Source organism: Moschus berezovskii, chromosome 6 (genome assembly GCF_049115385.1).
Source record: "Moschus berezovskii isolate FMDL1 chromosome 6, NW_MosBer_1.0, whole genome shotgun sequence".
Classification (NCBI taxonomy): domain Eukaryota; kingdom Metazoa; phylum Chordata; class Mammalia; order Artiodactyla; family Moschidae; genus Moschus; species Moschus berezovskii.
The window spans coordinates 100,444,742-100,469,150 of NC_142465.1; the positions used below are offsets into that span (position 1 = coordinate 100,444,742).

At 34.4% G+C, this 24,409-nt stretch overlaps 1 protein-coding gene across 5 annotated transcripts in view; it reads right to left on the reverse strand.

Moving 5' to 3' along the window:
- Positions 1–24,409, reverse strand: part of ATF7IP (activating transcription factor 7 interacting protein) — a 121,502-nt gene that overhangs the window by 5,361 nt on the left and 91,732 nt on the right. For all 5 annotated transcript variants that reach the window (XM_055394164.2, XM_055394162.2, XM_055394161.2 and 2 more), the window contains exons 10-14: positions 20,553–20,617; positions 12,725–12,803; positions 10,896–11,051; positions 8,558–8,740; positions 6,545–6,657 (exon numbers count right to left, since the gene is read on the reverse strand). In XM_055394164.2, the coding sequence (XP_055250139.2) occupies positions 6,545–6,657; positions 8,558–8,740; positions 10,896–11,051; positions 12,725–12,803; positions 20,553–20,617 (596 nt within the window). The remainder of the gene's footprint in view (positions 1–6,544; positions 6,658–8,557; positions 8,741–10,895; positions 11,052–12,724; positions 12,804–20,552; positions 20,618–24,409) is intronic.

Here is a 24,409-nt window from a genome sequence, read left to right on the forward strand (position 1 = left end):
GACTTTAATACCCCACTCACACCTATGGATAGATCAACTAAACAGAAAATTAACAAGGAAACACAAACTTTAAATGATACAATAGACCAGTTAGACCTGATAGATCTCTAAAGGACATTTCCCCCCAAAACAATGCATTTCACCTTTTTCTGAAGCGCACATGGAACCTTTTCCAGGATAGATCACATCCTGGGCCATAAATCTAGCCTAGGTAAATTAAAAAACATTGAAATCATTCCAAGCATCTTTTCTGACCACAATGCAGTAAGATTAGATCTCAATTACAGGAGAGAAACTATTAAAAATGCCAACATATGGAGGCTGAACAACATGCTGCTGAATAACGAACAAATCATAGAAGAAATCAAAAAAGAAATCAAAATATGCATAGAAATGAATGAAAAGGAAAACACAACAACCCAAAACCTCTGGGACAATGTCAAAGCAGTGCTAAGGGGAAGGTTCATAGCAACACAGGCATACCTCAAGAAACAAGAAAAAAGTCAACTAAATAACCTAACTCTACACAAAAAGAAACTAGAAAAGGAAGAAATGAGGAACCCCAGGGTTAGTAAAAGGAAAGAAATCTTAAAAATTAGGGCAGATATAAATGCAAAAGAAATAAAAGAGACCATAGCAAAAATCAACAAAGCCAAAAGCTGGTTCTTTGAGAAGGTAAATAAAATTGACAAACCACTAGCCAGACTCATCAAGAAACAAAGGGAGAAAAACCAAATCAATAAAATTAGAAATGAAAATGGAGAGATCACAACCGACAACACAGAAATACAAAGGATTATTAGAGAATACTATCACCAATTACATGCCAATAAAATGGACAACTTGGAAGAAATGGACAAATTCCTAGAAAAGTACAACTTTCCAAAACTGAACCAGGAAGAAATAGAAAATCTTAATAGACCCATCACAAGCATGGAAATAGAAGCTGTAATCAGAAATCTTCCAGCAAACAAAAGCCCAGGTCCAAATGGCTTTACAGCTGAACTCTACCAAAAATTTAGAGAAGAGCTAACACCTATTCTACTCAAACTCTTCCAGAAAATTGCTGAGGAAGGTAAACTTCCAAACTCATTTGATGAGTCCACCATCACCCTAATCCCAAAACCTGGCAAAGATCCCACAAAAAAAGAAAACTACAGGCCAATGTCACTGATGAACATAGATGCAAAAATCCTTAACAAAATTCTAGCAATCAGACTCCAACAACACATTAAGAAGATCATACATCATGACCAAGTGGGCTTTATCCCAGGAATGCAAGGATTCTTCAATATCCACAAATCAATCAATGTAATACACCACATTAACAAACTGAAACATAAAAATCATGATTATCTCAATAGATGCAGAGAAAGCCTTTGACAAAATTCAACATCCATTTATGATAAAAACCCTCCAGAAGGTGGGAATAGAAGGAACATACCTCAACATAATAAAAGCTATATATGATAAACCCACAGCAAACATTATCCTCAATGGTGAAAAATTGAAAGCATTTCCCCTAAAGTCAGGAACAAGACAAGGGTGCCCATTCTCACCGCTACTATTCAACATAGTTCTGGAAGTTTTGGCCACAGCAATTAGAGCAGAAAAAGACATAAAAGGAATCCAAATTGGAAAAGAAGAAGTAAATCTCTCACTGTTCACCGATGACATGATCCTCTACACAGAAAACCCTAAAGACTCTACCAGAAAACTACTAGAGCTAATCAATGAACACAGTGAAGTTGCAGGATATAAAATCAACAAACAGAAATCCCTTGCATTCCTATACACTAATAATGAGAAAATAGAAAGAGAAATTAAGGAAACTATTCCATTCACTGTTGCAACGAAAAGAATAAAATAAAATAAAATACTTAGGAATATATCTACCTAAAGAAACAAGACTTATATATAGAAAACTATAAAACACTGGTGAAAGAAATCAAAGAGGACACTAATAGATGGAGAAATATACTGTGTTCGTGGATTGGAAGAATAAATACAGTGAAAATGAGTATACTACCCAAAATAATTTATACATGCAATGCAATCCCTATCAAGCTACCAACGGTATTTTTCACAGAGCTAGAACAAATAATCTCACAATTTATATGGAAATACAAAAAACCTTGAATAGCCAAAGGAATCTTGAGGAGGAAGAATGGAACTGGGGGAATCAACCTGCCGGACTTCAGGCTCTACTACAAAGCCACAGTCATCAAGACAGTATGGTACTGGCATAAAGACAGAAATATAGATCAATGGAACAAAATAGAAAGTCCAGAGATAAATCCACACAACTATGGACACCTTATCTTTGACAAAGGAGGCAAGAATATAAAATGGAGAAAAGACAGTCTCTTTAACAAGTCTCTTTAACTGGGAAAACTGGTCAGTCACTTGTGAAAGAATAAAATTAGAAAACTCCCTAACACCATACACAAATATAAACTCAAAATGGATTAAAGATCTAAATGTAAGACCAGAAACTATAAAACTCCTAGAGGAGAACATAGGCAAAACACTCTCCAACATAAATCACAACAGGATCCTCCATGACCCACCTCCCAGAATATTGGAAATAAAAGCAAAAATAAACAAATGGGACCTAATTCAAATTAAAAGCTTCTTCACAGCAAAGGAAACTATAAGCAAGGTGAAAAGACAGCCTTCAGAATGGGAGAAAATAATAGCAAATGAAGCAACTGACAAAGAAATAATCTCAAAAATATACAAGCAACTCCTGCAGCTCAATTCCAGAAAAATAAACGACCCAATCAACAAATGGGCCAAAGAACTAAACAGACATTTCTCCAAAGAAGACATAAAGATGGCTAACAAACACATGAAAAAATGCTCAACATCCCTCATAATCAGAGAAATGCAAATCAAAACCACAATGAGGTACCATTCCACGCCAGTCAGAATGGCTGCTATCCAAAAGTCTACAAGCAATAAATGCTGGAGAGGGTGTGGAGAAAAGGGAACCCTCTTATACTGTTGGTGGGAATGCAAACTAGTACAGCCACTATGGAGAACAGTGTGGAGATTCCTTAAAAAACTGGAAATAGAACTGCCATATGATCCAGCAATCACACTCCTGGGCATACACACCGAGGAAGCCAGAATTGAAAGAGACACATGTACTGCAATGTTCATTGCAGCACTGTTTATAATAGCCAGGACATGGAAGCAACCTAGATGTCCATCAGCAGAAGAATGGATAAGAAAGCTGTAGTACATATACATAATAGAGTATTACTCAGCCATTAAAAAGAATACATTTGAATCAGTTCTAATGAGGTGGATGAAACTGGAGCCTATTATACAGAGTGAAGTAAGCCAGAAAGAAAAACACCAATACAGTATACTAACGCATATATATGGAATTTAGAAAGATGGTAACGATAACCCTTTATACGAGACAGCAAGAGACACAGGTGTATAGAATAGTCTTTTGGACTCTGTGGGAGAGGGAGAGGGTAGGATGATTTGGGAGAATGGCATTGAAACATGTATATTATCATATGTGAAACGAATCACCAGTCCAGGTCGACGCGTGATACAGGATGCTTGGGGCTAGTGCACGGGGATGACCCAGAGGGAGGATAAGGGGAGGAGGGAGGTGGGTTCAAGATGGGGAACAAATGTACACCCGGGGTGGATTCATGTCAGTGTATGGCAAAACTAACCAATATAATATTGTAAATTAGCCTCCAATTAAAAAAAAATAATATACATACAGCAAAAAAATAAAAAGGATCTGCCAAATAATCTCAAGGAATGAAAATATGCTGAAATTCTTATGTGAAGTGGAAAAAAATTCATATATACATGTGGAAAAAAGCATAATCCACAGTTTAAAAGCTAAAATAAATACAAAGTTAGAGGGGGGAGAAAAGCAAATGCAAATACACAAAACATTGAAAGCTGAAGGAAAACAGATTTGAATACTGGCCGTCTTACTGTATGACTTCTCTCAAATTAAGTAAATAACAGTAAATAAACATACAACTAGTAAGATCTATGAAAAGAAGGCTGAAGTCATGAACTTGACTGGAGAGAGTAGGAATTTAAGGAGTGTGATAATAGCTTACAGCCTGTAACAGCCCTTTCTAATTCATAAATTTGAGGCTACTGAATCCTGTCATATCTCAAAACAGTTAAGTCAACTGAGTTACTGTTTTGTTTCTGCCACTGCCATGGAGGATTCTATTGAAGTTTTAGAGATAATATATCAGGGATTTGCTTCAAAATATTCCAGTGCATACACAGGTTGTGGGTGGCAACACAGAAGAAAGAAGACTGGCTATGACTGCTAAAGACTGATGACTACTGAAGACAGGTGATGGGTACGTGGGGATTGCTACACCAGTCTTTCTACTTTTATATATATTTGAAAATTTCCAGTTAAAAATATTATTAAAATTAAATTAAAAGAATGTTTCTCCTATGAGATACTGCTGCTGCTGCTGCTAAGTCGCTTCAGTCGTGTTCGACTCTGTGCGACCCCATAGACAGCAGCCCACCAGGCTCCGCCATCCCTGGGATTCTCCAGGCAAGAGTACTGGAGTGGGTTGCCATTGCCTTCTCCAATGAGATATAATGTATTTATTATAAGACAATTCATATGGAATCCTGTTTTAAAAAAATCTCTGATGGATCATCACATTTGCAAAACTGTGGCATAAATAAGAGATTTTTACTATATATTTCTCGAAGGAATATGGGATGAAGTAAGTTATTTGTAGTTGCAAACAACAGTAATGAGATATTTGCCACAGATCTTATAGGGCTAGATCTGAAGCACTGTGACAACATGCTGGAGGTGCTGGGACCAGAAAATCTGAGTTTTAAAATGACTCTGCCTCTGACACAAGTTTGGTAATGACACTGAGTAATCACTTAATATCTATAAGACACAGTAGCCTCTTCCATCAAACGGAGAATATTGATTCTCAAGGGCTTCCCTGGTGGCTCAGACGGTAAAGACTCCGCCTGCAATGCAGGAGACCTGGGTTTGATCCCTGGGTTGGGAAGATCCCCTGGAGGAGGGCATGGCAACCCACTCCAGTATTCTTGCCTGGAGAACCCCCATGGACAGAGGAAGCTGGTGGGCTACAGTCTATGGGGTCATAAAGAGTTGGACACAACTGAGCGACTAAGTACACAGCAGGGTTGGGAGGAATAAATAAAATAATACAAGTAAGATAGTAGAGTGCCTCATACATGTGAAGTGCTCCATTAACGTGACTTTTTTTCACTGTAGTGGGACAGTAAAATAACAGCTGCTAAGAGCAGGCTCTGGAATTGGAATGTATTGGGTTTTATGAGGTACGACCTGGGGCTGATTACTCAACCACTCTGTACATTAGCTGCCAAACCTATAATAAAGGATAAGAAAAGGAAAGCTAGAGTTCTAAAGAATTTCTGTGTAAGGACCACATAAATTAACAGTGTCTGGTGCATAGAAAGCACTTCACAAACTTAGCCATTATTATGTATATTTTAAGAAGGATGCTTTGCTTGGTAAAAAGTGGTATCAATCAGCCTCAATCTCCTATCACCATTAGAGCCAGCATTTCCATTCACACACTCTACCATACCAAATACTATTACCGTCAGGTCATAGGATAATGTGACATTGATTTGGAGACTAAAACTAAGGAGAAATCTTTGGTTTTCTCTATTATCTCTTAACCAATAAATTCCCAATACCATTAGATGATTAAAAGTAGTTAAGTGATAAGTCAGAGAAAGACAAATATTATATGATATCACTTATATGTGGAATCCAAAAAATAACACAAATGGACTTCTTTACAGAACAGAAACAGGCTCACAGACACAGATAATAGTTATAGTTACCAAAGGAGAGGGGAAGGGATAAGTTAGAAGTATGGGATTACCAGATACACATCACTACGTATAAAATAGGTAAACAACAAGGATTTACTCTATAGCACAGGCAACTCCATTCAATATCTTATAATAAACTATAATGGAAAAGAATCTGCAGCTGTACACCTGAAACTACCACAATACTGTAAATCAAGTACAGTTAAATTAAAAAAAAATTTAATTAAAAGTTTAAAATAAAACCAATAAAATGATAGCAATGTAACAGAACTAGTATAAAATTCTGAGAAAAAAATAAAATTAAACATGCAACAATATATCTTAAAATATTCAATACTTTTAAAAAATATTCACTACTCAAGAATGCTCTCTTTAACCTAACCATAAGTTTAACATGGTCTATTTCACTTCTCATGCCCCAGATGAGGACTCTCTCCATATGCTGCACACCACCACAAGCAAAGTCTATACTCCCCAACCATCATTACCCAGAAGTGTTTCTGGGTAATGGTGATAGATCTAACAGTAAGATCTACTTTCTTCAATAAACATCTGCTGGAAAAACAGAAGACCTGTTATTTTCTTTTGATATAACTAGTTTAAAGAAAAAGTACCAACTGCAGTGGTATCTGACAGCATTATAGGTGAGAATTTTGTGAAGCCAAGGGTCCACACTTACAGTATGCACTTGTGGTGGTCGGTGATGCACTGTGAGCTGAGGTCCCGTTGATCCCAGGGTTAATCCATTGTTTACAACATATGTAGTTGCTTGAGGCACTCTAACTGTAACACCTATAAAAGAAAATGAAGTGACAGAATTAGAATTCTATTCTAAATTTGGTAGAACACTGAATTAAACATTTAAAAATCAGTAAAGTGATGTTTTTAAAATTTAAAAGGAAAAATATATCTAACCTAGAAGTCTATACTCAGCTAAAGTATCATTTGAGCATGAGGATAAAGAAATTCTCACATAAGCAACCTACCAAAATAAACAGTCTACCTCCGTGAACTTTTCTTTAAGTAGCCACACGAGAGACAATATCAACAAAGGACAACAGGAGACACAGTGAACAGGAGATCCAGCATAGGAAAGAAATAAATGCAATCCCTACCCAAAATCTTAGCACACTGAAACACTGGAGGTACACAGAACATAGAAGGCAAATAGGCCAGAACAGAGCACTGTGACTCTAAAGATAGAAAACATGAAGCTCTCTTCACAAAGATCTCTGCTGCCTCCAGAGCAGGCAAGTTAATCTTGCCTCATTTTAACAAGGTTCCTCTCTTCCTTTCCATGCCCTGCTGATCAGCTGAGGACACTCATTTCATCCAACAGAAAACTTTCTACAGACATCAGGGCAACAAATGCAGAAAATTTAGAAGCAGACTTCTTCGGTGATACTGTGCATAAGAATTCGCCTGCCAATGCAGAGGACACGGCTTTGATCCCTGGTCTGGGAAGACCCCACACGCCACGGGACAACTACTGAGACTGTGCACTAGAGTCCAGTCTAATCTACAGCTGCAACTACTGAAGCCCAAGCCCCTAGAGCCTGCACTGCACAAGTCACTGCAATGTGAAAGCTGAACACTACAACTAGAGAGTAGCCCCTGTTCCCCGCAACTATAGAAAGCTCATGTGTAGCAATGAAGACCCAGTGTGAACAAAACTAAAATAATTTTTTTAAATTAAAAAATGGAGAAAATTTAGAAGCCACTCATCACCCAACCATATTTCTGCCATATATCCAGTACCGTGGGTACCTTGCCTGGGGTAAGCCCTGTTTCCCAGAATTCATTTAAGACACTGCTGACTGATTTCCCCAGAGAAAGCTCTTGTAAACTTGAAAAAGCTAAAGCCAGAATGTGAACTAAAGACACCGTTTAGTTTATTTTCTCCTATAGCCGTCACCTAATAATGGCATGACTGAAGTTTCAGTGAACAGCTGGATTTGTCCCTGCTTGTTAAATTTTGCAAAACTAAATATTTTTAGTATAGAGATCGCAAAACCATACAAAAAACCAGAAATTAAGTAAGGGTGATGGTTACCTCTGATGGAAAGGGAGAAGGATGCAATTAAGAGCGGGCATACATAGACTTTTGGATTCTGATAAAGTTCTATTTCTTAGCCTAGTGGAGAGTTCATATGTGGTTCATTTTGCTATTTTTCTTTAAGCTTTAAATATATCCTTTATAGAAACTTGTTTGTATATTTTACAACTGAATATATATTTCATATATATATGTGTGTATATATATATATATATACACACACACACACACACACACATTTGGAAAATACAAGTTACCTTAAACATTTTCCCATCTTTTATTTCTCAGCCACTTTCCATACCTTTAAGACTCTCATTGGAGGCTATCCTTTACCATTATCTCCATCTGGGCTAAGTCACAATTGATCATTCCCACTTTAATTAGGCAAGTTGTCTCTAAAGTATGGTACAGACCAACATCAAATCAAGTAGGCCATAAATAATTAAACTGAAGACAACACACAGAACACAAATTAGATACCAGTCCATTTTTTTCTGGTTAACTCTCCTAAGAAAAGAAAATGAATGAATAATAGTTTTAGTATGATACTGAACACTTTTTGCTGCATCTAACATCAATATAAGCCACTCCAACTACATGCAAAAGAACAACATAAACAGGAAAAGGGTCTCTTACTGTTTTGGGGATTGACCTGCCGAACAGCAGGAGCCTGCATAACAGTTCCTCGCAGGGGAGCCTGAGCTGGTGGTGCGGGGAGGGTTGTATAAACCACCTGGTGGTTTGCAGGAGCTCTCGGTACAGGGAGTCTTGTGGTCACCTGAGTTACTGGACGATGTGTTACATTCACGGTGGTTGGAGCTAATGAAAAGCAGAAAAATAGATTTAAGCCGCAGTAAATTCTACGTTAAGTAAGCAATATTAAGTGACAATTCACTTTATACAAAATCTAATTTACTATAATAGACAAGAGTCTGCTTCTGTAATCATGAAAGTTAAGAATGACAGGGCCAACCAAGGTTAGTATTAGTACAATCAAAGTTTCAGAAGAAAAGAACACCTCAACCATGTCCAAGGCCTTTCCCACTCTAGTTTGTCTACATAAATAAGCAAGTGAAGATGAAGAAAGGGTTTAGACTTTGGGGAGTATGATCTTATAGGAATGACTTAGAAGGGTGAATTTTCCCTTCCTCAATGTTAAATTACTCTTAGCAGAGTGGAATTTTAGGCCCTCCAGGCCTTCTACCAATGGGTACAAATCCAAATGAGTAACTTGTGGTCCCATAGTTCAAAAAACTGACTGGCTATTATAACTGACAAGTTCTTCAGATGAGTCAAATCACCTCCTATTCCAAACAATAAAATACCTATTAAAATATAGCCTTCTTCATTCTCTATCTTGGCATTCCCCCTAATTTATGTTCCAGAGAACATTAATGCCTTGAGTGATATTAACATATATTTATCAATAATGAATTCTACAATGTTCACTGACAGCATGGAGTACAAATAATGATTTTAAGGAGTTAACAATATTTTGTTAAAACTTTCTGAATTAGAACTACATTTTACAAATGACATGTTAGCTATATAATACAAATCAATAATCAATGTACTCTCCTATGGAAAAATATGTTCTACAATAAAACAAATTTGGAGGTAAAAACTGTATACAATAAAGAGACTCCTTAGCCTTTATATATCCTAACTTTCAATATGAGTCTTTACAAAGAAGAAGAAAGTATATAAGGAGGAATACTTAGCTCTTCATCTCTTCATTCCCCATTTTATTATCTATATTATTAACACTTCTCTTAAATCAACTAAATTGACTGTCATTTTATTCCATTGGATAAAATTCCATGTAAGTTCAATGCTTTCCTTAATGAGAAAAGTGCTTATATGAGCATTTCGCAGATAAATTTCTTAAGCAATGGGCTATTTTATGAAGACAACGACCTGTCTTAATTGGCTTCCAAACAGATTAGGAGACATAAACTACATCTTGAAAATGTCTAATTAATAGCTTTTTAAGAGGTAGCAGAGAAAATATTAACGGTTATCTTCTGACAGTAGTGTTAGGCCAGTTAAAACAATTTCTAGTTAAGAATTACTGAAAAACTCTTGTTTGATCAATTATATCTTGGTTATTATTAGAATGAATCATTATATTCATCCCTTCCAGAGAAACTATATTCATTTCTGCTGTTTACACTGTCAAATGACAAAGACATATATAGTTTAACTCTTCTTTATATCCATTCTGTATCAGCGCTGCTAGTTAAAAGACTGCAAAATTAACTCACTGCATTCAAAAACACACATTGTCTTCAAAATGACAATGATGAATATGCCAACACAAATTTTTAAAAAATAAAAAATAACAATGATTATTCTTAATCTTCTAATCTTTTAAAAAATAGTTATAGCCTTTATAACTTATTACTAACATAATTAGGGTTAAAATCAAGTTCATCTCAAGGGAATGTGAAGAAAAGGACAAAATATCTGCAAAAGACATTATTTGATAAAGGACTCATCCAAAACATACAAAGAACTCCTAGAACGCAACAGTAAGAAAATGTACAACCCAATTAAAAAGTGGACAAAGGATCTGAACAGACACCTCACCAAAGAAGATGAACAGATGGCAAACAAGCGCAGGAAAAGCTGCTTAACATATCATCAGGGAGATGCAAATCAAATAACAATGAGATTCTACTATCCCTATTAGAATAATGAAAATCTAAAACACTAACAATACCAAATGCTGGTAAGGATGTGGAGCAACAGTTCCTTCCTCACACTCACTGCTGGTAAAAATGCAAACTGGTACAGCCACTCTACTCAGGCAGTTTCTGCAAAACCACAATTCTTCCTGTATGATCCAGTAATCACGTCCATTGGTACTTACCTAAATGAGCTAATTTTCTGTCTAACCTTTCCACTCAGTTTCACAGTCATATTTCACAACAGATAAAACTAACATTTCAGCTCAGTGATTCAGCAAGTTTACCTGTAGGTAGTAAGTGTATGGTTGTCTGAGATGGTCCACTTGTTGGCACTCCAGATGGTTGAAGAGGCGGTGCTGGCTGGATGGGTTGCAATGGTCGAGATAAAGGCTGAGAAGAACTCATGGTTGACACAGGGGTATGATTTACCTTTTTAGGGTCTGTTAATTAAAGGTGAGGCAATATGATTACTGATAGAAAAATATTAGGTATACAAGTTTATCTTTGCCATTCAGTTGCATTTTACCACTAAGAGAACAATTTCATTGTATTTTAATTAAGTGTACTTCTGTCAATGTGAAAACCAAGTCAGAACCTTAAATAATTCATTCTTGGTTCTACCATAGATTTTAAATCACATTTAAAGAAAATATAGTTGTAATTTTTTTTTAATGAAAAGAATCCTACTTCTAACAATACAACAAGCTTAAGGCATCAGCAGCAACTACTTTAATATTTGAGTGTTGATGAAGAAAATGTACACTAGACGGGAGAATTTAAGTAACACTCAATGGTGGGGCAATGGAGAGAGATTCTAAGAGGCAGGGATGCTACAAAGGGAAATGGCAAGAGTACAGATGACAAACTTTTATTTTACTTTTTTATCCAAAACTAGCCCTATCTGTGTCTTCTTACAAACAACCAGTATTTACTTTTGTGCTCTAGGAAATTTCTTTCATTAAGATTTGTGTATTAAAAAAATAGTAAAAGTAATACAGAAAATTTGAAATGTTTAAACAGTAATCAGACAGGCATGAATTCAACCCCAACAAATGATGACATAAATCTTCCAATTTTATATCAGTTTTATACAAAAAACCTGACCTTACTGTCACATAATGAATTGTCTAGCTACTTAATTTTGTTTTCCTAAAACCAACTGAACTATCTTATTCCCTAAAATATAATTTCTTAAAATTTCTAGTATTTTTTTAAAAATTAATGTCTTAAAGGTATAATAACATCTGATCCTACTAGATTTTTCACATGCATTATATAATTACCACCACAAAGTTTTACAGATATGTCTATGAACAAAGTTATTTTGTACAGTCAAATAAGTTTGAGAAATACTCTATCACTTGAATCATTCTTGGAGATTTACATTGTAAATCAGCCAGTAAAGGTTCAGAGATATCCGTATTAAGGGAAAAAACCCATATAATTTTAACTCAGAATTTCCCAAGCATATTTAACCATTAAAGTTTTATTTACACAACACCTATTAACACTGTGGAAGAATAACTTGGAATATTGTTCAACAGCTAACCAATATAATTTGTAAATATTATAACTCAGAATAATACTGAGAATTCTGGGTATACATGCTTTTTAACAATATCTTGATTTAAGTGAAAGTCACACAGTCGTGTCCAACTCTTTGCGACCCCATGGACTATACAGTCCATGGAATTCTCCAGGCCAGAATACTGTAGTGGTGTAGGGGGTAGCCTTTATGCCTACGTTAAAATACACATATACATATATGGAAAAAACATTTAAAGTCTAAAGACCTAGATTTAGTTCATACTCTGAATCTATCCTCAATTCTAAAATGGGCATTACAGGGTTATTGTAAGGATCAAGTGAAATAACAGATATAAAAAGAGAAGTATTCCATAAGTTAAATATTCTCCTAGTTGCTCTGTTTTCCTTCATGCTTTGTTAATATTCTCCCAAGATTTGACTTCTATTTTTTACTTCTAATCTTAAAAACTCTTTCTAAAAAGGACACAAACAGTGCTGTCAAGAGTTGTACCCACTAAATATAATGAGTTAAGGGAGAAAAATGGTACCAAAGCATTCCTTAGTATGATTACTTATATTTAAGTACCTTGTAAAGCTCCACTCTCTTCATCATCCATTGTGAGATCAATGACACCACCTGAATCACTGCTTGTAGCTTTTCCACTCTAAAAAACAAAACATTTGCATTGATCAATGGGAACTCTGGTAGGCATAAGGAAAATAAAACAATACTGAAGGGAAGCAATGATAATGCACAGCCTGGTTCAATCTGGACCCCTAAATGACTTTACCTAAAGAGTGTTGGTCAGATAAATGACCCAAGGATACTCATGAGTCAAATATTTGCCAAAAAAAAAAAAAGAAAGAAATCTTCCACAATAAATTATTTTCTTTTTTAATTATATTGTCAATTGCATAGAGCTATTAGAGTGACTATCCGGTGCTTTAAATGGTTACATGTAAACATAATTCATTTCTAATATTTAAATATTGACCAAACCGACACTAAATATTATCAACATTAATTCACAAAAAGACCAAAGGCAGAATTAGGTTACATAAAATAATCTATTTTTCTCCCTAAAGAATGGTATGGTATCATAGGATGTAATGTGCTATAATCAGATGACATCCAATTTGACCAAAGTCAACTCACTGTCCAAAATTATTAGAAATGTAGTTAAAAAAATTTTTTTTAACTATATAATGGCAACAAAAAAAGGAAAGCAGTACAACATAGACCTAAATAGCCAAGATCTTCAAGTCAAAAAGAATGACTGAATCTTTTAGTTCCAACACTTACAAGTTACGTGAACTTATGTTCATTCATTTTTTAAATTTCAAAATGTCATTTTTTTAATTTCAAAAAAAATTGGATATGAAGTCTATTATAATGATTAATACAACTATGCATACAAAAAAACAAAAAGCTTAACACCAGGCATGACACACAGTAACCACCCAATACATGCTAATCATAATTACTTTATGGTATATTTACAGTCATGTCAACTCCAAATGATTAAGGTTTTCATCTACAAGACTACAGTTTTACAAAATTAAAGAAAATGATTTCTTGATATACAGGCCAAATTCAAAGACCATGATGCAACTCTAAATCTTACAATTATAAACCTTTTCTATGATAATGACTTCACAGAAAATGACTTGTAATAAACATCACAAATCTGTAAAACCCAAACTGAAAAGTTGAAGAACAAACCCTTGAAGAACATAACAGAATCTACTTGCTACAACAGATCTATAAGATCCAATTGTCCAACTAAGGTCCACTTTTAAAATTAAATTTTAAATTCATCAAAAGTTACTAGAATAGGCAAAGACTAGTAAAGTAGAACCCAACTAGAAATAAAAGATAGTCAATAAAAATAACTCCAAGTGGAGCCAGATGTTGAATTTAGCAGACTTCAAAGCAGCTGTTAAAAATATATTCCAAGAATTACTAGAACAAATAATCCAAGAACTTGCCTGGGATCACAAAAGACCCAGAATTGCCAAAGTAATCCTGGGAGAACAGAAAAAAACTGGAGGCCTAACACTCCCAACATCAACAATACAACAAAGCAATCAAAACAACATGGTGTTGGCATAAAAACAGACATGGATCAATGGATCAGAACAGAGAGCCCAGAAAGAAACCCACACACCTATGGTCAACTAATCTTTGACAGAGGAGGCAAGAATGATACAATGGACAAAAGACAGTCTCTTCAGCAAGTGGTGTTGGGAAAGCTGGACAGCTACAGGTCTATCAATGATGCTGGAACATTCCCTCACACTATACACAAAAGTAAACTGCAAATGGCTAAAGACTTAAATATGTAAGACATGACACCATAAAGTTCCCAGATGAGAACGTGGGCAAAACTTTCTCTGACATAAACCACAGCAATGTTTTCTTAGGTCAGTCTTCTGAGGCAATAGAAATAAAAGCAAAAATAAACCAATGAGACCTAAAAAAACTCATAAGCTTTTGCACAGCAAAGGAAACCATAAACAAAAAGACAACCTACAGACTGGGAGGAAATATTTGCAAACAACACAATTGACAAGGGCTTAATTCCAAAATATATAAACAAGGTATACAAATCAATAACTAAAAAACAAATAGTCCAATCAAAAAATGGGCAGAAGACTTAAATAGACATTTCTCCAAAGAAGATGGCCAACAAGCACATGAAATGATGCTAATACAGCTAATTACCAGAGAAATGCAAATCAAAACTACAAGGAAGTATCATCTCAAACTGGTCAGAAGGATCATCATTGAAAAGTCTATAAACAATAAGTGCTTGAGAGCATGTGGAGAAAAGGGTACCCTCCTACACTATTGGTGAAAATGTAAATTACTGATGTAACCACTATGAAGGAAAACATAGAGGTTCCTTAAAAAACTTAAACTAGAGTTACCACTTGATCCAAACATCTCATTGCTGGGCACACATCCAGAGAAAACTCTTAATTCAAAAAGATACATGCACCCCAATGTTCACAGCAGTACTATTTACAACAGCGAAGATATGAAAGCAACCTAAAAGCCTATTGACAGATAAATAGATAAAGATGTCTCTCTTACACACACACACACACACACGTAATATTAATTAGCCATAAAAAAGAATGGACCTAAGGATTATCATACTAAGTGAAGTAAGTCAGAAAGATATGATATCACTTATACATGGAATCTAAAATATACAAATGAATTCACTTATAAAACAGAAACAGACTCATAGACATAGAAAACAAACTAATGGTTACCGAAGGGGAAAAGGCAGGGAGGGATAAATTAAGAGTCTGGAATTAGCAGATACAAACTACTATATATAACAGAAAACAGTAAGATTCTACTATATATCTAAGGGAACTATATTCAATACCTTCTAATAACCTGTAATGAAAAAGAATATATACATATGTATAACTGAATCACTTTGCTGTACACTACAATTTAACACAACATTGTAAATCAATTATACTTCAATTTTTTAAGAATAGACAACAGAAAAATTAAGAGTATTAAAAATCAACACAAAATTAAAATAGGGGGAGAAGTACCCCAAAACAAAGTACAGATGATATATTTTTAAAATTATAAACAGCAGACCTAAATTCAACCATATCAATGACTAAACCAACTAAACGGAATGAAATTTCCTATCAATATTAGGGATTGTCAGGTGAAATAACACACCAAAAAAATCAAGAAATAACTAGTTTCTTCCTCCTAGATACTCACTTTAAATCAAATACACAAACACACTGAAAAAAACTGCTGTAATTACATTAATGTTAGAGAAGATACAAAGAGTAAATCTTATAAAGATAAAAGGGTCAATTTGTCTATTTCTTTTTATTGTGTAAATGCTCTACTATAAGGTGCATATTTTTCTATAGTGTATAATCTATAATAGGAAGAGAAGATCTATAATCAATGAGCTAATCTACTGAATTGTATTTTTATTTATCCTAACTTGGCTGATAAAATTCATCTATTATCACAAACTACAGTAGTCTCCTGTTTCTATTTTCTTAAGAAATAAAATCTAATTATTTCAATAATTATTAACAGCAAATAAAAGATAGTCATGATAGTTGGAACTATTTCCATCAGGCTCTGTGGTCAGTGTTCCACATTCATTAACAAATTTCATCTACAATAATCTGTGGCTGCGATCAGCATTAGCCATATTTTATAGGTAAGAAATCAAATCCAAGGTTTAGATAACTTATTCGAGCCTTACATATTAGGTAAGTAACAGTTGCCAGACTGTCTGACTCTAGAGCTTATTATTTTTATGTCACTAGGTTCATGTTTTTCTGCCATCAATTCTGAGAAAACTTATGTAATCAAGAGACATTACATGCCTATATCTGCATTTATACATATTACCGAAGTCCTGAAACTGCTAAAAAATATCTTGTGTCAAGTAAGTTTTAATACTAAGAATCTATTTTATTAAAGTTATTTAATCATGTGTCCTTCCCCCAAATGACCACTCTCATCATATGAACACTAAGAAAATTTCAAGAAGGCAAAGATATTGGCTTTGTAGGGTATTTTTTTTGTACTAAAACAAATAATAAGATCATATTTAAAAGACAATAACAAAGAATATATCTGAAAGGCTAGAACAGGGCACTTCGACAACTGCAGAGAATGCCAGTACAGAAGACCCGGCTTTTCACTCCACACACATCTCTCCAAAGGAACTTGGGAACTACTTTAAGGTTTGGTTGGCTACCAAAAATGTGGCCCTTAGAAAGTTTACATAAATTACTGATAACTTTCTTATGTACCTTAAACACCTTAAACAATGAACTGTGTTATACCGGCTTATCAAGGCTGATCTGCACAAACACCAAGACAGATGATGCACACCCGGTTTCACTGTTAGGAGTCCTGTATTTTGACTGCCATAGCTGGTTACACAGAAAGAAGCAGCTGTCCAATCAGCTCAGGCAGTGATAATCAGTCAGGCTTACCTGGGCAAAGACTTTTGTCACTTGTTCCTTAAGGTATATAACCAGAGAGAAAGCCCCTCCTGTGCAGTGCTGGTTAGGGAAGAACATGAAAGCCTCAGCCTGACCGTACTTGATCCCACTTGATGCTTATATTTTTCCCTGCTGGTCTGGTTCTCTATTTTTGGCTGTGATAAACCATAACCATGAGTATAACCTGTCACAGGTTTTATGAGTCCTTCTAGCAAATCAGCAAAATTGAGGTGGATCTCAAGTCCCTCCAAACAGTAATATAAAACTACAGATGCAACAGAAAATTATTTCTACACTATTTTACAACATATGATGGTAGTTTCAATAAATAATGTTTTACCACATAAAATATATTAGTAATGTACTACATAAAATGAGATCTATGAATAAAATATGTAATAACAATTATATGGAATATGCTAATAAATACTTATTTGGAAGACATTAGAGAAATCTTCATTCAAGGACTATTTTATATCTTTAATTATTTTCTCATTAGCTATGTCTGAACAACAATCATTTCCATACATACCATCTAGATTCCTCCTAAATTATGATAGTCTTAGAAGTGTTCAGAAGTACAACTAAGTAAGACTTGGCACAGAAAAAAGAAGTTATCTGAGTGGTTAGAAAGCTAAGACTGTAAAGAATCATAGGATACCTCTTTCACACCAGATTCTATTTGCTACCAAGCAACATACAGGGTAAAAAGCTACCAGCAATTTCTTAACATATGTTCAAAAAAAACCTATAGTGTTACATTATCAAAGTATTTTTGCACAACAAAACTTTTATCTATAACCCAAAAAGCCAATAAAGCATCAATTTATAACTAGCAGCCCATATATAGTTCCATAATAATTTCTTACTGTAAAACTTGCATATTTACTATTTAAATCCATAACTGGAACTCATACAAACCTTTGATCAGGCATGACTTTAACAGATTAGCTGCCTAGTCATGCTACTTGTGTCTTTCATACAATGGTAGTGAATTACTATTCCTGTAAGCCAAACAAAATATTCATTGAGAGACTTTCCTGGTGGTCCAGTGGCTAAGACTCCATGCTCCCAATGCACGGGCCTAGGTTCAATCCCTGGTCAGGGAAGTAAGATCCCACATGCCACAACTAAGACCTGGTACAGCCAAATAAATTCATTAAATAAATAAGAAGAATTAAAAAAAATACATTCTTTGAGAACTTAGAATTTGGTTGTACAGTCTCTTTGCTAATCTGATGCAGTCACTTACTATTTCAGGTGTCTTTTGGATACACTGGTACAAGTTGCTTCATCAAAATAAAAGTTATATAATACAATGTAAACTAAAATAGTTACGATTCTAAAACTTGTGAAGTGGTAATACATGTTTTAGAATTTATAAAACATAATAAGTAGCTGAGTGTCACTAGATTTTATATTATTTTGTTACTTTTTTAATTTAAAAAGAATATTTTTAAGTAAAGAATTTTAAAAGTATGGCAAACTTTTATATCAACTTTAATTTCACTGAAATTTTTACAATATTACATATACTTTATTTCAGCAATCTAATATAACTTTTAAAAAAATGTTTTATTTTGTACTGGAGTATAGACAATTAACAATGTCATACCAGCAAAGGGATTGACAACAAAGGGATTTAGTCATACATATGAGAGTCTCTTGGACTGCAAGGAGATCCAACCAGTCCATTCTAAAGGAGATCAATCCTGGGTGTTCATTGGAAGGACTAATGCTAAAGCTGAAACTCCAATACTTTGGACACCTCAAGAGAAGAGTTGACTCACTGGAAAAGACTGACGCTGGGAAGGATTGGGGGCAGGAGGAGAAGGGGACGACAGAGAATGAGATGGCTGGATGGCATCACCGACTCGATGGACATGAGTTTGAGTGAACTCCGGGAGTTGGTGATGGACAGGGAGGCCTGGCGTGCTGTGATTCATGGGGTCACAAAGAGTCGGTCACGACTAAGCGACCAAACTGAACCGAACTGACACATGTACCATTCTCCCCCAATTCCTCTCCCATCCAGGCTGTCATATAACATTGGAATATAACATTTTGCAATGATGAAAAATTTCCACATCCTTGTTTTCCAATATGGTAGTTACTATCTATATGTGGCTTTTGAGTCTTGAAATGGGGCTACTGTGATAGAGGAAGTAAATTTTTTATTTAAGGCTAAATTAAATCTATTTTCATTTAAATAGCCTAAATGTGATTAGTGGCTACCACATTAGACAGCACAACTCTAGAAGAATCACCATTTATAACAAGATGAAAACAGCCATTACAGTGTACATCTTCCTCTCCTAAAACATTACCTAGTATGTCCAAACAAACAAGAAAGAAATTACTGAAAGAAATGAGGATGTTTGTAATTTGTTTAGCTTTAGTTTTACTTCATAAAATAAAGCTAGACTTCCTATGTTACATAAAAGTCACTGAATATATCGATGTTTCCTATACTACATACCTCCCTAAAAAGTACCCCATATACTTTTAATTAAAAACATAGCTATAAGACATCCTCAGAAACAATCAAAACTTTGACCTTTAATATCATATAAAAAGCCTGCTAAAATTAGTAAGAAATAAAATATTTCTAATAGCTTTAGTTTGATCAAAACAGCATGGTATATATATCTATCTTTGGTCAAAAATCCATCATTTTAAAGCTGAATAGTCAAAATTAAAGATCACTATGCCCTTGTTTTAAAATTCACATCATTTATTCATACCTGACTTATTCAAGATTTTTTCTCTCACTAGGAAAATATATGAGTTTCTAGATATGATTAATAGGAAGGGAAGAAATTAGACCATCAAACATGCAATGACTTTCCTATGAATCTATTATAACTAAAGCAATGTAGAAAAAGAATCATGATGAACTTTATTAATACAGGAAAAATGGAGTTACTCCACTCCTGGGTGACTTAAATTTAACATGAAAAAGTACCAAGACTGGCAAAAAGGTAATAAGCTATCAGAAAAACCAAAATTTTCTTTCCATAAAACTATTTCTGATCAGCTCTGAACAAACTAAAATGGTGTCTCTGTGTGTGTTGGCAATGGCAGGACAGAGGATGGGGAGGTGTGGGGAGAGGAATAAACCAGGGAGATTTTCTTAAAAAGATGGGCCAGGAAGAAATTATAAGTGGAGACTAAAACTTCACACTGTATGAAAGAAAATAACTAGACTGTCAGTTATATATAATCCAATATAACTAAGAGAATCACTAATCAAAAAAATTCAATTCTTGTCAACACAGAGAAGCTGTTTGAAAAATTTTGGACAGTTGTAAAAAACAGACTTGGAATAATTTTCATTTTATCAAAGAATATCAATAGAAATCCACTCTTTCATTTTGAAACAGTAGGAAACATCTTACCTGTGATGTACTATCAGCTGCTTTCTTATTAACAGAAGCATCTACTGTTTTGTTTGTCTGGTTTTCTAAGGAGTCAAAAAAGAAAACAAAACTCAGAGCTATTTTTAAAGGAACCTGCAAAATGTGAAAGGATAGGTTTCTTTACAAAAATTCATATTAATTTTCTCCAATAGTTTTTTGTCTGTCAACATGTTATATATGTAAATTACTCTCTCAGAGACCACTGCTACAAATCTCTCAGAAGGACAAATTGATACCAGAAATCCAAACACTTCATATACCCATTAAATAGAAATTTTAACTCTAACCAAAGGAATATTGCAGGGAAGCAATTTAACATGTGTATAACCTAAATGCTATAACACGAAAAGTTAAATAAAATATAATCCTTCCATACTACACACCTCTGGAGAAAAAAATTTAGTAACATGGTAAAAATGTAATAAATTCACTAGAAAAATAAAAGTGATCCTGATGAAACATACATGCATAATCTCAATAGCTCAATCACAGATGATTTTCCTTTATTCATTTTTCAATAAACTTTTATTGAGTTTGTACACACACACAAACATACATATGAATTTTGCATGTATAGAACTATAACTATATAGTTGTATAAAAGATAGCTAAATGAAAAAACAGCACAGAAAAGAAACAAAGTATGTTTTTTGCCTCAATTTCTAAAAAAAAGGTATTAAGTTTTGTCAAATGTCTTGAGCATCTACTGAGGTGATTAATCAGTTTTTTATCTTTGGTAATGTGGTCAATTACATCAATAGGAGTTTTCTAAGGCTGAAACATCCTATCCACACTTTCTGTCAAAAAACTTTAGTCAAAATATGACTCCTTTCATTTGTAGATCTTCATAACATACATACAAAGTAAATCATTTATCAATATATTTAAAGAGACAAGACCAGAAATGGTAGATAGAATTATTTCTATCTATACATTAAAAAAAAATGAGGATAAATATCAACTTGTTAAAAAAGAGGGTTTTACAGGCTAGGTAAGTAAAAGGGGCCCTTCCAATTTCTGCCTACCCTATCTGAATTATCTTAGTTCTTTGCATAGCAAGAAAATATACATATATACACATATACATATGTACATATGCATATGTGGGTATATATAACCTAAGGAATCTCCCAGGTATATTTGGAAGATGTATGTAACTTTAAAAAGACATATACATATCTTTAATATCTTAAAATTAATTCATTTATAATGAATCAGCTTCATTTCTGGACTGCAAAGTTCTTGAAATACTACTTAATAAAAAAAATTTTTTTAAATAGTACTTCTTAAAAGTACTACTTAATAAAAAAAAAATTAATTCCAGGTTACTGACATGCAGAGTATTAACACACACTCAGTTCAGTTCAGTCGCTCAGTTGTGACTGACTCTTTGCGACCCCATCCATGAATCACAGCACACCAGGCCTCCCTGTCCATCACCAACTCCCAGAGTTCACCCAAACTCAAAATATTACCAAAACATAAGCAATTTACTACCAATTTTTAAAAATATATATACAGTGTTAGAATACATTCATTTGGATTTAAAACACATTTTCAAGTGAAAATAAAAGGTAAGTCAAGAAGCAAAGCAGGTGAGGGAGTTTCATTTTTATTTTCTGTTAATTGGTTAGTTGGCTGGTTTAGTTCTAAGTCATGTCTGACTCTTGCAACCCATGGGACTGTAGCCCAATAGACTCCTCTGTACGTGGAATTTTCTGTGGAATTATCCTCATACAATTATTCTCAAGATTCAGGAAAGATTTAAACTGATTAATGAAATGTTTTATTTCTACACACACACAAATGCTAATAACTATGAGAGTTTTCTTATCCAGCACGATAAGATGCTCTCTTTGACTTATGTCTCAGGACACAAAGTTAATTATTCATAAAGCTGTAATAATATTCTTTATCCTAGATTTTCCATTAACTTCTCCTACCCTTTTATTAGATTGTTGTCTTGATTCTCAATGTAACATTTTATAGTTTCACTGTATCTTTTGTTTTCTTTTACTACTTCAGATGAATTTTGAAAGTAAAAAGCTATGAATCAATCTATCAAGCAATAAAATTGGCAAGATATAAACTCAAAAATTGTACACCAAACTCTATCATATAAGAAACATCTCTGTCTCTTTATTCTTAAAAGACATTGTCACTTTTAACCAACACTGAATTTTTACCAGCATCAAAAAATGGACGTGCACTATGTGCGTGTGCATTTTACAGGAGTGCATTAGTCGTGTCCCTTGGTGGGTGCTGGACAACTGAATGAAAATAAATGGAATGAGAAAACTTGTAAGTCATTTTTACAACCCTATCTCTCATCTAGGGCATTCGCAGAGCCTCTGGTTTCTCTCTAATTCCATTTTCACCCCTCCTGTAGCCAATGTTCGTGGATGTCACACTCCTTCCTCTCTGTAAAAATCCTTTAAAACTCTACTTCCCACCATCTTGCCATTCACTCCATTCTCGTACCTTCCCAGAGCTCCCATATCCTCTCACAGAAACCTGCATACATTTACACCCATCACATTTATAATTATTTAACATTCAAGTTTCCTATTTGACTATGAGCTTGGTTAGAATAGGGATTATTTTGTACATTTCTGTGTGTCTGCATGATTTTAGAACAAAACAGGAATTCAGTGTTTTATGAATGAATGCATGCATGCTAAGTCATTTCAGTCATATCCAACTCTATGCGACTCTGTGGACAGCAGCCCACCAGGCTCCTCCGTCCACAGGACTCTTCAGGCAAGAATACTGAAATGCGTAGCCATTTCCTTCTCCTATGAATGAATTAGATAAGCTATAATTTGGTCTCTAAATTTCCAAGTAATCCTTAGGACAACTTTTATTTTACACTTTATAAAAAATATTGACTTTATGAAGATATATGTATATAAATATACACAAATGCATGCTGTCTAGTTATACATTATGTAGACAGCATATTAAAAAGCAGAGACATTACTTTGCCAACAAAGGCCCATCTAGTCAATGCTATGGTTTTTCCAGTGGTCATGTATGGATGTGAGAGTTGGACTGTGAAGAAAGCTGATCGCCGAAGAATTGATGCTTTTGAACTGTGGTGTTGGAGAAGACTCTTGAGAGTCCCTCGGACTGCAAGGAGATCCAACCAGTCCATCCTAAAGGAGATCAATCCTGGGTGTTCATTGGAAGGACTGATGTTGAAGCTGAAACTCCAATACTTTGGCTACCTGATGTGAAGAGCTTAAGACCCTGATGCTGGGAAAGATTGAGGGCAGGAGGAGAAGGGGACAACAGAGGATGAGATGGTTGAATGGCATCACTGACTCAATGGACATGGGTTTGGGTGGAGTTGGTGATGGACAGGGAGGCCTGGGGCGTGCTGCGGTTCACGGGGTCACAAAGAGTCGGACACGACTGAGCAACTGAACTGAAATAAAACTTAAATCAGCATAGTTTTCAAAAAGTTTTAATTAAAAACTAATTAATTTATCACCTTATGGATGTATTAAAGTTTGGCACCAACCTTCATATTCAGCCAAATTTTGCTATTTGACCTCGGCTTAGGTGTTTGCAAGTCTCAATAGCTAAATGCCTATTTTCATGCCATTTATGGCATCCTTAAATTATGCATAATCAGAGAATATATCATTTCATAGGACCTCCTTCTAATTAACATGGTAAAGCCAAGCTTATTATTAATATTTTTGGTTAATATCTAATAATTTACTTTCAAATATATGTATGCATTCCAAATGGAACTCAAAATGAAGATCTCCATAATATAATTTATGTATTAAAGTATATGTGTTAAATATATATATGTTAAAATATAAAGT